At 37.8% G+C, this 15,321-nt stretch overlaps 1 protein-coding gene across 1 annotated transcript in view; it reads left to right on the forward strand.

The window, feature by feature from the left end:
* Window positions 1–2,470: 2,470 nt before the first annotated feature.
* Window positions 2,471–15,321, forward strand: part of HSD17B11 (hydroxysteroid 17-beta dehydrogenase 11) — a 34,606-nt gene continuing 21,755 nt past the window's right edge. Inside the window, exons 1-3 of the mRNA XM_072622468.1 lie at window positions 2,471–2,767; window positions 5,603–5,710; window positions 9,305–9,436. Coding sequence (XP_072478569.1) covers window positions 2,558–2,767; window positions 5,603–5,710; window positions 9,305–9,436 — 450 coding nt within the window. The 5' untranslated portion in view covers window positions 2,471–2,557. The remainder of the gene's footprint in view (window positions 2,768–5,602; window positions 5,711–9,304; window positions 9,437–15,321) is intronic.

A 15,321-nucleotide genomic window follows, 5' to 3' on the forward strand; every position in this document is an offset into this window, starting at 1 on the left:
GACACTGAGGCAAACAGGATGAAATGACTTGCCCAAGATGATATAGCTAGTAACCGTCTGGGGTCGGATTTGAACTCAGGAATATGAGTCTTCCTGACTCCAGATTCGGCACTCTATCCACTCTGCCACCTAGATACCAAATAGGGATACAAATAAAAGGCAAAAACATGGCACCTGCCATTAAGGATCTCAGATTCTAATGAGGAAAACAAAAACATTGATATTTCTTCATATTTTTATTGATAGCTTTTCTCATCGGCAACACTTTTGTTTTCCCTTTTCCCCCCAGTATTCTGCCTTCCTCCTATCAGAAAGCCATCCCATATAGCAAACAATATGTTTACAGAAAGAAAAACAGCAAAAATCAATAAAACTGATATAACAAATTGAGAGTTTGAAAATATGTTCAATGTACCAGAAAATCTGCCCTCTTTGCTAAGCAGATGGAAAAGGATTCTTATTTCCCTTCTTTGGAGTCATTCATATTTCCTTTTATCTTTTGTAACTACCTCAGACCCTTGGTTAGACTATATAGCCTGCTCACAGTTGTGAAATGTATTTGATATGCTACTCTTCTAATTTTTAGATATAATCTTTAAAACTAAGGTTGTACATCCATTTAGAATGTATTGTATAATATGGAGTAAAGTCTTGAGACAAGCCTAATTTCTTTTCTTTCTTTCTTTTTGGGGGGGAGGGGGTAGAAGTTGGATTTGGGAGCTGCCTAAGATCACACATCTAGTAAGTATCTGAGGTCAAATTTGAACTCAGGTCCTCCTGACTCCAGAACTGGTGCTGTATCCACTGTACCACCTAGTTGCCCTTCTAAGCCTAATTTCTGCTATACTGCTTTTCCTATTTTTTAACCCGTAATAAATAGTTTTAATGATTATTGTTGTGTAGTATAGTTGGAGATCTGATATTGCTATGCAAGATTCATCAAATAGGGAGTTCTTTCCAAATTTATGTTTTCTGGTTTATCAGACACTGAGTTATTGTAATCCCTTGTTTAGTTCCTTGATCTGTTTCTCTTTGATTTAACCTAATGGTTTTGATGACTGCTATTTTATTATATAATTTGAGATCTGGAGTTACTCTTTATCCCTTCCTCTTTTTATTATTTCCCCTGATAGTTTAGATCTTTGGTTCTCCAGATGAATTTTATTATTCTATTGAGTTATGTAAAGTATCACTTTTATAGTTTGGAGATAGTTAGCTGGCACAGTGGATAAAGCCCAGGGCTCAGAGTCAAAAAAACCTGGATTCAGATCAAGCCTCAGACACTTCCTACTTCTGTGACCTTAGGCAAGTTATTAAACCTCTGTTTGCCTCTATTTCTGGGGATAATAATAGTACTGTCTCAAAGAGCTGTTGTGAGGATCAAACAAGATGATATTTGGACACAGTAATTGGTACACAATCGGTGTAAAACAAATTCTAGCTATTATTATCAAGAGTGGTAGAGCATTATAACTTAAGAAATTTTGTGAGTATCCTCTTAGCTTAGAAACGTTCCTGGCACATAGTAGATGGTTAATAAGTGTTTATTGATTGACGGATTGATTGATTTACCATATCATCATAGCCCACCCACGAACACTGAAGATTTCTCCGACTATTTCAGTTATTTTTCAAGGAATATTTTACAACTGAATTTGTATCAATATTTTGTGTGCTTTGGTAGATTGATCCTCAAGCATTTTACAATTATTTTGAATGACATCTTCCTTTGTATCATTTCCTCTTGGATTTCATTAGTATTACATAGAAATGCTGTTGCTTTTTGAAGTTTTATTTTGAGGTTCCACCACCCCCTCTACTTGTAGGAGCATGCACTTCATAGGGTCACAGGTGTAGAGGAAGAAGACAACTTCTTTTCAGAAGGGATTCTGGAGAAGCCCAAAGAAGACAAGTTCCTTAAGTCCCAGAGAGAAAAGTAATAGCTTGGTTCTTTAACTCCTGATCAATTGCACTTTCCATTTTACCACACTTCTCACTGGTTACTTGCCCTTGAGAGGACAAAATTTCTGTAACAAAGAAACTTATTTATAGAAAAGTTTAAGACATTTTAATCTCATTTTTCTCAAAAAACAGAATCTATGACTTTTAACTAATGAAACAAGTGTTTCCTGAATAAAACGGAGATGTCAGTCATCAACTTACAAAGAACGGTTTTGGACCCAAAATGTTTTCGTTTCACTTTTCTTGCAAGAAATGAGAAGCGGTTAATCACAATTGGGGAGAGTAAACAGGTCACCACCCAGAATGAGTTCAGAAAGCTGGAAAAAAACTTAGTGAAAACCTATTTCGGCCCCATAACCTCCTTAATCAGATGCAAAGAGAGCAAGGAAGCTTTGCCCCCTTTAGGACTTTGTCCCCTCCCTGGTGTGAGAAGCTGGCTAGTGAGTAATCGGTTTGCAGTCACCCGAGCCAATTGCAGAAGACCTCATAAAACGCTGCCCTGCGGAAGGAGTCTTTCTCTGCCCTGTTTGTTTCCCTGATTGAGGAGCTGCCTAGCCCAAGGCGCTGATCCGCTGGAGAGCTCTTTGCTGCAAAAATGCACCTCGTTTTGGAACTACTCCTGCTTCTTCCTATTCTGATTTTCTCCATCCTAGAGTCATTCGTGAAGTTTTTTATTCCCAAGAAGAGAAAATCAGTCAGGGGAGAAATTGTACTTATAACTGGAGCTGGTCATGGAATTGGGAGACTCACTGCCTATGAATTTGCCAAACTTAAAAGCACACTGGTTCTGTGGGATATCAATAAGGTAATATCTCTACTCCGTTTCTAAACCTTTCACAAGAATGAATCTCTTACAGCATCTCAGTGAGGCAGGTATGTTGAATTATTTTTATTGCACAGTTGGAAAAATTAATACAGAGCAGTTAAATGTGTTTATTTAGGGTCATGTGACAAGCAGAGAAGCCATAGTTCTTAGATCTTAATCCAAAGCTCTGCCCACCAGTAATATGACACGATTTTATTCATCTAACTTCCTCCTCTCTGTACTCCCCAGTTCCCTGTTTCTGATCTCAAAGATTCTCTTAAATCCTTTTTCGCTCCACCTGCATCCTTGCCTAGGTGCAGGGAGTGAGAGATGCCCGTCTGTTAAGCATCTTGCCCAAGCCAGAGATAAAGGACTTGGTCATTCCTGTCTTTGATATAGTTCCACTTTGGTCACAGGTGCCGTGAAGTTCGCAGTAAGATTAACTAAAATTTCATGCGCGTATTCTTTGAGCTTTTCAGGCATTGGCTTTGGAGTTAGAAAACCTGGGTTCAACCCCACCCTCCCCTTTGATGCTTACCTACTGTGTGATCCTGAGCTAGTCACTTAACCTCTCTGGGTTTCGGTTTCTTCCTTTGAAGATGGTGGAAGGGATGGGATTGTGGGTCGCGAGGGTGGACTGGTTCCTGAAGTCCTTTAGAAATCTAGAGGAAACAGCTGAAATCCTGTACAATACAATGGAATACGTTTTGAATAAATCCCTGTTTGGGATTACTGATGAAAATAAAATAGCCTTTCAAGATTGTGCCCTCACAAGCCGCTTGAGACCTCCCAAGGCCTCCCTTCTTTCAAATGCCTCCTTGCCTAGTTTGTTAAATGCTTTACCTACTAGAAACAATAAATATTTGTGGATCATACTTTTTAGTGAGTATAATGTTCCTCTTGCCTTAGTGGAGTTCCAGGTTTATGGTAATGGAGTACTGATTGACCTTGTCTGTCCCTGCTTTCAGGTGACCATTCAATTATACCAAGGTATTCTGGACGCCACATTAAGGCCTGGGGCATTACTCAACCCTTCTAAGGCCAACTTGCAGTCTGCTGTGTTGGGGTCAGAGGGTGATAATTCCCACTTTAAAGTGGGACAGGGCGATCCAAAACAAGATTTGAGACGATCACTACCTACCTACCTACCCAATCCAAAATGCATTCACTCTAGGGAATTTGTACATGCACTTGTTTCACTTAATACAACTATGAAGTAGTGAAAACAAGTTTAGGGAGAGATTAGTGACCTATAATGAGCTGCCTGAGACCTTGTAAATCATCTGCTCAAACTCCCATTTTACAGAAAGGGTAACTTCAGGAATGTTAAGTGAGTATTACAGTGGCACAATGAGCCAAATTGGAATTCAAGCCCAGGTCCTGTAGCTTGAGATCCATTGTCCTGTCTGAGGCATCACAAGAATTGTTAATGTCAACTAGGCCAGTGTTAACTCATTGCGATTTAGTAAACTTTCACTGTTTTTTACAATAATGTCTTTTGGCGAAGTTATAAATAACGACTAAATTAAGTGTATTTTGCAACTGAACATTCTTCAAACATCCTTTCAAAAACTATTGTTAAACTAAATATAAGCTGATCTCATCCTTAAGCAGATGATTACTTTTTTAAAAAGAAAAGTTTTAAAAATTGCTTAAATGTAAACTATCTTATGAATATCTTGTGTGAACTGTTAAGAGGAAATAACACTCCCATAAAATGATTTGTTTTCTGAAACTGATGCGGTAACTTTCTAAGGCTGATGCTATAACTGAAATAAATTTTCTCCCATCCCGTCTATTATAACAGAATTAGTCACATTTTACTCTCTAAAAGGTCCAGAGTATAGTCTAAAATGGCAGTTCTCAAACTTTTTGCAATAGGGGAAAACTTTACTTTAAACAAAACTCTTGTATTAAAATATTTTTTAAAGATTTTATTTAAATAATTTCCACCAATGGTTTCAAATAATACTGAGCTAATTTTGAAAGAATTTTTTTCAATTTTTTATTCTCAGTCTAACAATATTACATCCTGTGACTATTGTTGTTTGCTACCAAAAAGGATCTTATATTTGAAAACATGTTTCACAATATTTTTCCCCTTTGACCTATATAAGAGTTGAATTGCCTGAGGAAAGGGGGTGGAATCATGAGAGTCAAAAAGAACTGAGGACAGAAAAGCTTCTTAGCAGCAGAAAAACTGCCTGTGTCCCTGGTCCTTAGCACAGTGCCTAGCACAAAGTAGGTGTTAGTAAGGAGTTAGCAAGTGTTGCAGACTAATTTAAAGATGAGTAGAGGGAGTTTACTCACTGCCCTTAAACCAGTGAAATCACAGTTTAGGAACATAAGATCAGAGATGGAGAACTTATAGGGGCCCTAGAGGTCAACTAGCCCAACGTCCTCATTTTACCGATGAGGAAACTGAGTCTACCTCCAATGGCTCCCTATATTGATTGAACACAAAAACTGTTTGTGGGTAATAGAGATAGTGGGTGGGTTTGCAGCATGTCCATTACCGTGTACTACTACTTTGGACTACTTCAAGAAAGTTTTTATAAAATTTAAGCCATAAGCAATATGTCAATTTGTTGTGTGATTATAGCCACAGACGAAGCCAATACCCATCTTTCCAGACCCTAGGTTTAGAGAAAGGTACTGAGGCTTCACATTCTGCATCCTGAATAGAGTTAGTTTTTTTAATGCTATTTTTATTTAAAAATTTTTAAAGATTGTTAAATTGATTTAAATAAAATTACCAACTTAATTTTCAATTGTCAGAATACAATGTGATAGTCATTTGAATTCTAGCCTCACCCCTTTTTTCTTTGCTTACAGCATGGCATCGAGGAGACAGCTGCACAATGCAAAAAATTGGGTGCAAGAGTTCACACCTATGTGGTAGACTGCAGTAACAAAGAAGAAATTTACAATTATGCAAAGAAGGTAACAATTCAGTATAGGTGTAATATAAGTGGATGGACCATCTAACATAGATTGACTTGCCTACTTGTGATGTAGATATAGATATAGATATAGACCTGGGATCTAGCTCATCTTGTCTACCGATATTTCTATTTCTACATTTGTGGAGAGTCCAAGGAAGTCCATGGATGAATTAACAGGCAGAATCTAGGACATTCTTGGCTGGGTGATCCATCACTCTCTTATCTGCAAGAGGGGTATTGGGCTAGAATTATATCTCTATTACAGTGTATATATGTGTAGTCTAGGGGTGTAATATTCTTTTACATTTTCAAAATAAAAGGGTTCAGAATAAAAGTCACTTTCCCTGGCTGTGCACAAAGGAGTTTACTCTTGGCAGCTTTGTTCTGTCCCACAAAATCCTGTTTACATGACACGTATAATGAGCTGTATATCAAGCAAAGGCATTTCTTTAAGCAACCAATAAACAGAGATGGGAAATTATATGGATTAGGGCAGATAATGTAATACATAAGAGCAAATCTCACCTCACCCAAGGAAAAACAACTTCAGTGTAGGCACAGAGAATCAAGGGATGGATTCCCCATATGTATGTTACCATTTAAAAGTTCAGCCTTTGTCTCTCATTTTCTGCTCTCTTTCCACTTCTCTCTCCTTCTCAGAAGTCTCTCCAAACTGAGGCAGCATTGCTCCATCAGAGGTCCCTCAGTTAATGAGCTTCCCAGAGATCAGATCTGAGGGTGGCTATTCCAGATTGAAAGTCCACAGCAGCAACAAACATTTGTTAGGTGTTTGTTATGTGTCAGGAACTATGAAGTTCTGGGGATAAAAATATGAGTAGAAAAAAAAAAGACAGTCCCTGCCTTCACATAAAAGAAATAAAGTGAAAAGCTATGTAGATAGGCTCTGACTTATTGATAGATTTTCTGGATCAACAACCACTCAAAACCATAGCTTCTTCTAACCCAATGTATCTCTTCACTGAAAGACCTATAATTCAAAGCAAAGCACATTTCATCAAACTATAAATCAAAAGTGAAATAAGTGGTACAGAAGAACCCCTCCCCCATGTACATAATGGTTGCCCTGATAGCAGGACACATGCATCAATCTGGTGAAGTTAGGGAACATGTATAACCAAGCCACTGAACAATGCATAGTCATTGAGATCCTCTGGAGATAGTGCAATGCTGCTTTTTGCTGACCTCTGTCCTGGAGAAATCGGGTTTTGTGTTTCAATTCTGTCTCCTGGTCTTAAGCTTGTAGCTCTGGGAACTGTCGAGAGTTCTTTGGTCACCATTCCCAACCAGCTGGCTGCAAAAGCCCTTAGACATATTTTTTAAAATTTAATTTTCAAGATTTTTCTCTTTTTATCATAAATTGAACAAATACACCAAATTTAAACTTTCCAGTCTAGTACTGTGCCTGGAATATAGTAGATGCTTAGTAAATGTTTGCTCACTTGACTGGACTTAACACTAAAAACCCAAGATCTTTTGTTTTCTAGCTATGCTCATTCTTGAGAAGTTGAGTCTTTGAACCTGTCTGAGACTTTATAATTATCCCTATTATGTTGTCTCACATTCACCCCAGTGCTACTTGAACCTGTCAAGGCCCTTGTAAGTATTGATTCTGGCATAAAATATGCTAGCTACCTTGGTGTCACCAGCACATTTAAAAAGTATCCTGTGCAATTAATTTTTTAAATCGTCAGTAGCATTGGAACCAGGCACAAATTTGGAGGGTACTCAACTTAAGGCCTCCTTCTAAATTTACATCAGAATTTTAATGACTGGTCCGCATCTGGTCCACATCTTTCTTCATCTTTTCCACAAGAATAATATGAGATATGGAAGTGTCTCAAATGCTTCACTAAAATCTAAGTATGGTGCATCTACAATATTACCTTGATCTACCAGTTTTTTAATTCTTCTTTTTAAAAAGGGAAAAGATAAGTCTGGCATAGCCTGCCTTTGATGAAGCTGGCCTAGGTCTTTAAAAGAACCCCTTCCTTTGTTGGATATTCACCATCTCTCTAATGATCCATTCTAGAATTTTGCCATCAATCAAATTTAAGTTTATCAGGTCTATTTAAAATGTATTTAAATTAATTTAGCAATCTTTTGAAAAATTTTAAATAAAAATAGCATTAAAAAAAATTTAACTCCAGTCGGGATGTAGAATGTAAAGCCTCAGTGCCCTGCTCTAAACTTGTGGTCTGCAAAGATGGGTGTTGGCTCTGTGGCTATAATCACTCAGCAAAGTAATATATTGCTTTTATATATCAGGTTTCCACACTGTGTTCTCAGATAAGTGGAGGACATTTGACCCCTATCCGTGCAGTCTCTCCAATTTTCCATATCTTTTCACTGTCACTGACAATGGTTCAGCAACCCCAAATTGCAGGGTTGTTTTTTTTTTTCAGTACAAAGGATAGAGTTCATCTGGTTCAGACAACTTGAATCTATCAAGGATAACTCAGTGCTTTCCTTATTTGTCTTTGCCATGCCATCTCCAGTCGTCCTGATGAATATCTGGCCACTGGACCCAGATGGCTCTGGAGGAGAAAGTGAGGCTGGTGACCTTGCACAGCCCTCCCTCACTCAAATAAAAATCATGTCATCTTGATGTCATGGTCTTCTCCGAGAATGAAGGACAAACACAACAACACCTTTGCTGTGAACTCCCTTATAGCCTTTTTTCGATCTGGCACTTTCATGTGCAGCTCATTATCCTTGAAAGAGAAGTTAGAAGCAAAATGAAACTGAGCAACTGAACCCTATCTCTGTCACCATCTTCCTGGGCATCTCAAGAAACCAGCCACAAGAGTGTCCTAGCTCCTTCTTTGTTTCTCTTCTTTCCTGTAATAAAGAAAAAAAACAACAACAAAAAGCAAACCCTCTTTTTGTTTTCCTCAGTTTCCCTCAACATTTTTGGCTCACTGTGAGCTGTAGGGCTCCGGAACTGATTCTTATATATAAACTGTGCCATATTTATATGCTCATCCATTATTACCTATCCTTGCTTGTATCTTCTGTATACATCTTTTAATTTCTAACTTTAAAAATAATTTTTACTCCAAATTTAAGTAGCAAAAATTTGAGCATTTTCATATATATGTGTGTACATATATGTGTGTGTATATATATATATGTATACATATATGTATATATCACAATGCAAAAAGAGGATTGTATCTGAAACCATTAGTCACCATTTCACACAACTTGATTTTTAAAAAACAGATAATGCCTTTCACATGTGACTTTCAGAAGAGCCCTGCTTATGTATGTTTCCTGCTAAACTTTTTTCTTTACATTTTAAAAGATGTTCCAATAAGCCTCTTTTTCACGACATTACTATGACTGATCTCCTTTCTCCTCTAAACATCTCCGATTAAAACATTTCAAGGAAGTGGGAGAATCTTATAACAAATAAACAGTCAAGCAAAATAAAAGATAGTTTCATAAATCTAGTAAATTTTTACACTTCGAAGAAAAATATATTCTAGAAGTACTGTTTTGTCATTCGCTTATATCTAAGCCTATGTTTAATAGTGCATTAATAACATTTTCATTTACTTTATTTTAAAAGGTGAAAGCAGAAGTAGGAGATGTTGGCATCTTAGTGAATAATGCCGGTGTAGTCTACACGGCAGATTTATTTGCTACTCAGGACCCTCAGATCGAAAAAACCTTTGAAGTCAATGTTCTGGCTCACTTCTGGGTGAGTACAATTTATTTTATAAAATTGTTTCATTTGAAATTGTCTGAAGGTCAGATTTACAAGGGCATTCTAGAAAAAACAGAATCTTATTAGGACTGAGTATGAGGTCTGGGTACAGTCAGGCTTCCCTTCAGTTCAATACAGCCACACTTTAGGAGTTTAGTATATTCCAGTTGATTTGCGCTAGTTACTTAATGCTCAGTTTCTGTGTGTACATACACACATATATACACATGTACAGAAAAAAAAGAGTAAAGAGTCCCTATCCCCAAAGAGTTTACATTCTATTGAAATTTCCCTCCACCATACACACCGATGAACAAATACACATTTAGCACAATCTTTGAGGTACTTATCTCAACTACCATTTTCATTGAGTCGGGGACCCCCCAGAATATGGAGACCTACCACTTCCTCTCAGGGTTCTAGGGTAGCTTTTCTAGAGATAAAGTTTCTAGTACTGAAGTTCATGCGGCCCTACTAGTGTGCTTCCTTCTGTGATGATCAGTTGAGAACCAGTTTAGTCATTCAGCCTTAAGTGGCCACCCACCCCCTTCCCTGCCCCAAGCTTGATCAATTTATTAGTTAGGCTATCAGTAACCCATAAACTGAGTCAATGACCAAAGACTCTGAGTGAGGGTCTTTTAAACCTGGGTGTGTCTTAAGTAACTTTAAAAAAGGATTATTTACTAAAGTAGAATAATGAAAGCAGTTGTTACACAAGATCCTCTTCCCCTTTTCTTGCCCCACACCACCCAAAAACCCCAAATCTTTGGCTCTCCCACAAGTACGGAGTCCAAAGAAAAGTAGGCTTAGTTTTGGAGAATGCATATGACAAAAAAATAACTCATATTTCCTAGCTGCTGGAAGTTCTCCTTAGACATGATATAGTTTTTTCACTGGGCTCCATCCATATGGAGCCATGAATGATGTCCTTGGCTCACAAAACAGATGATGCTTTCAGCTGATGAGTGTGTGCCACTAGGAAACCAAGGGGAAGATGGGAAGTCTAAAGTTCTTAACACTCTTCAAATCTCGTAAGGTTCTCCTCAGGCCAAAAAAGCAGCAGTCAGTAGAGGTAGAAGTCAGAGTGAAGGCAGGAGGGAGGAAAGTTTAAAAGAAAAAAGGAAATAAGCAATTTTATATATATATATTGCAGTTCTCAGAATTCACTTCCACAAGAATTTGAATTTAAAATTTTCTCCCCATCTCTCCCCACCCCCCACCCCAGGACATCATGCACCCCATCCACCCCTTCCTCCAATCTGTCCTCCCTTCTATTACCCACCCTTCTTCCATCCCCCTTACCCTCTGTTTTCCTATAGGGCAAAATAGTGAATTCTTTCCATTTCTATTTTACCCTCTGGTTCTAAAATATCAGGGCAGTTTTCCTTGATAATTTCTTGGAAGATGATGTCTAGGCTCTTTTTTTTGATCATGGTTTCCAGGTAGACCAATAATTTTTAAATTATCTCTACTGGATCTGTTTTCTAGGTCAGTTGTCTTTCCAATGAGATATTTCACATTGTCTTCTATTTTTTCATTCTTTTGGTTTTGTTTTATAATTTCTTGATTTCTCATAAACTCATTAGCTTCCATCTACTCCATTCTAATTTTTAAAGAACTATTTTCTTCAGTGAGCTTTTGAATCTCCTTTTTCATTTGGCCAGTTCTGCTTTTTAAAGCATTCTTCTCCTCATTGGCTTTTTGGACCTCTTTTGCCATTTGGGTTCATCTGTTTTGAAAGGTGTTATTTTCTTCAGCATTTTTGGGGTCTCCTTTAGCAAGCTGTTGATTCGCTTTTCATGGTTTTCTTGCATCAGTTTCATTTCTCTTCCCAATTTTTCCTTCACCTCTCTTACTTGATTTTCAAAATCCTTTTTGAGCTCTTCCACGGCCTGAGACCACTGCATTTTTTTTGGAGGTTTTAGATGTAGAAGCCTTGACTTGTATGTCTTCCTCTGATGGTATGCTTTATTCTTCCTCATCCAAAAGGATGGAAGAAAATATTTGTTTGTCAAGAAAGTAACCTTCTATAGTCTTATTTTTTCCCTTTTTTTGGGCATTTCCCTAGACAGTTACTTGACTTTTGAGTCCTTGGTCAAGTGGAGGATATACTTTAGGCCCCTGTAAGCTCTCAGTTCCTCCAAGGTGGCACAATCAAGAGAGAGGAGTTTACTCCTCTCCTGGTCTGTGCTCTGGTCCGTGAGCAACCACAAACACTCTTTTCTACCCTGTAATTGTGAGTGGGATTCCCTCTCCACTACTACCACCAGCTCCACCATGCCTGTGTTCCTCCTCACCCCAGGACTGCCCCTCAGGACTGAGACCCAGATCAGCTGCTCAGTTCTCCCAGGGTCTTTAGGCTGAGGGCTCCAAAAGTGGATGCTGCTGCCACAGTGGCTGCCACTGCTGCTCTGGGGCCAGGGCTGGGGCCAGACAGAGCTCCTCTCTCATCTGGGTGGAAGAGCTTTCTTACTGACCTTTGAACCTGTCTTTGGCATTGGTGGGTTGAGAAATCTGGGAACCACAGGTACTACCCATGATTCCACACCCTGAAGCCAGTTCTAGTCCTGTCCTTGCCATGTGACCCAGACTGCACTGCACTCCACTCCAAGCTCGGTGCAATAGACCCTTCCTGTTGACCTTCTAGACTGTCTTGGGCTGGAAATCTGTTTCACTCTGTCATTTTGTGGCTTCTGCTGCTCTAGAATTTTAGAGTCATTTTTTACAGGTATTTTTATGGGCTATGGTGGGAGAGCTAGAACAGACCCATCTTTCTACTCCGTCTTCTTGGCTGTACTAATAAGCACTTTTTTTAAGAGCCCACTACATACCAGGCACTGTTCTAAACACTTTAAAAGCACTATTAAAAATATTATCTCATTTGGTCCTTACAGTAACCCAATGAGGTAGGTGCTATTATTGTCTCACTATACTATTATTACAGATGGAAACTGAAACAAATAGAGGTTAAATGACTTGTCCAGGAGCTAGTAAATGTCTGAGACAGATTTGAACTTGCAACATTACCTACATGCACAGAGGGGTCGGGGGATCCAAGAAAGGTTGCCTAGGCCTAGGTTGGAGCTGAGGCTACACCTTCCTCCTTAGGGGTTCACCAGAACACCATGCTTGCTCCAATCTCTCAAATAACTCTGGTTCTCAACTAGTTTGATATTTTTATAGATGATCCCTAAGGTATGACAAGGTTTCCTCAGCCAATCTCAACATGATTCCAGTATAATTAAAGTTCCAGTGTCTTTTCATAATTAATCTAAAGCCTATGACTGATTACTTGATTAAAACCCAGACTCGTGATTGAATGAGATATAGTTACCTTGTTAAAGTATTAGGGTATCTTAAGATAGATAATTAGGGTATCTTAAGATAAGACATTAGGGCAAGTGAGATGACTTCATTGATTTAATTAATTAACTCCACCTTTTCACAAAATATATGAAAGCTAGATACAGTCTTTTTGGGGGGGGGGGAGTATTAATAACTGAGAGGATAAGGAAAGGCTTCTTATACAAAGTAATACCTGAGCAGGATTTGAAGGTAACTAGAGATTTCAAGAAATGCAGGTACAGCAGCAAAGTAGATAATAATGCATCTTTGTTAATATCATTTCTATTGACTAAAGCATATCTATTTCTGATGTTCCACTTTTTGGGGTGAGAACTTTATATCTTGTCTTCTTGATAGCAATGGAAGCCAAGGAAGAGAAGGATGCAGCATCTGCAGAGGCCAGGCTATTGGATGATTATTTGAGGGATAGAAGTGGAGAAGAGTCTGCTACTTCTAGAGCAATTGCTGATGGTTGGGTAGCAGTCTCATCTCCACAAGTTTTGTTTTCCTGGATGATGACTGTGGGATAGAGCTAGAGGCAAGGCTGGTAGTGTAGGGCCCTGGGCTATCTCTATTGGCATGTGAGGATGACAGTAATTGAGATGATAGGTTGGTTTCACTTTCCTGGAAGAAGGGGTAGCATGCCCCTTCTTTCTTCCTCTGAACAGCTTACTCCTTCAGTTAGGCTGATTTGTCTCGAACTAAGTCACAGGCAGGATTCTAATCTGCCTTGTAGATTGTAGATGTAGAAGGAGTTTCCACATTAAGAATCATCTATGCTAATAAAATCAAAACCTTTCACATATTTGCATAGTTGGGGGTAACTTATAAAAGTTTTATCATTACTTTTTGTTTTTAAAGATGTCAGTTTTCCAGGACTAAGATTCTTCATTGAAATTCTTTAGTACTCAACTGCCTTTTATTGTTCTTCTTTGTGTTATTGTAATTATCATTGTATATTTTCTTGGTACTGCTTTCTTCTCTATGTATCAGGCCATATTAGTCCTCCCGTATTTCCTATATTTTTCACTTTTTACATCACTGTAACAATCCATAATATTCATAATCCACAATTTTTCCAGCCATCCTCCAGTCAATGGGTACTTACTTTGCTTCTAGTTTTTTATTTTATATGTTATTGTGAATTGGTGAATTTTTTTAATGCTACAAGATCTGTGAAGATGAAATACAAATGGGATGAGGATGCTCTATACTTCATCTCTATTAACTGGTTGTTGTTCAATTATTCATTTGCGTCCATCTCTTCATGTCCCTGTGGACCATAATACACCAATTCTATCCATGGAGTTTTCTTGGCAAAGATACTGAAATGGTTTGCCATTTTCTTCTCCAGTAGATTGAGGCAAACAAAGATAAAGTTGTGCAAACAAAGGTTGCACAACTAATAGATATCTGAGGCGAGGTTTGAACTCAGGTCTTCCTGACTCCAGGCCCAGCTCTTTATCCACTGAATCACCTAGCTAGTCTCCTGGCCAACTATTTGTTAGTAATTTAGATTATTGTAGAATATTTAGATTAATTTATTCTTGCATGTGGTTGTTGATATCTTGTATGTCTTTCTTTGAAAACTACTGTTCATACTTTGATCATTTATCTAATATGGAATGACTTCTAGTTTTATAAATCTGAATAGGTTCCTTATATATCTTGAACATGAGACCATTAGCAGAGAAACTTACTGCAAAGATTTTTCCCAATTATCTGTTTCCCTTCTAATTTTAATTACATCCTATTTGTTCACACAAAACCCTTTTAAATCTTATAATCAAAATTGTTAATTTCATCTTGTGTCCCCAGATCTTTTCATTTATTATTAAATGTTTTTGTCTTTTATTTTTAATATCATCTACATTTCCCACAAAGTCAGTTATCCTTTCTAACAGCATAAAAAAAAGAGAAGAATATAACAATTTAGCAAAATTCACAAACACATCAATCATTAGGTGCAATGTTCAAGACCCATAATGGTCACCTGCACCTAAAAAGAAGAGAGAACAAAGCATTCTTGTACCTGTTCTTTGGGGCTCAGTTTACTTATTATATTTTCACAGTATTTATTTTTGAGCTTTTTGTTTTGGTTCTTTCCATTTCTATTGCTGTGGTCATATTGTTTCCCTGGTTCTTCATGTTTCCCTTTGCATACTTTGTTCATCCAACTCTCCCCATGCTGCTCTGCGTTCTTTATATTCATCATTTATCATAGCACATTGATATTCCATTTCGTTTATGTACCCCAATTCCTTTAGCTATTTTTCAATGGGCATAGACTTTGTTTCTTTGTTACTACTAACAGTTCTACTGTAAATATTTGGATATATATGAGACTTTTATTTTTCTCACTAGATCTTTTTTGGATAAACTATGGCCTCTCTAGCTTGTACTGTCAAAGTCGATTTTCTTGAACCTAAGTATAAGATGTTAGGTTTACTTTCTAATCCCCCTTTTCTGCTATCCTCTCATAGTGCCACAGTGGGTTAAGCTTTACTAAAAAGAAATATTTGAAATTTTAAGAA

Source organism: Notamacropus eugenii, chromosome 7 (genome assembly GCF_028372415.1).
Source record: "Notamacropus eugenii isolate mMacEug1 chromosome 7, mMacEug1.pri_v2, whole genome shotgun sequence".
NCBI lineage: Eukaryota > Metazoa > Chordata > Mammalia > Diprotodontia > Macropodidae > Notamacropus > Notamacropus eugenii.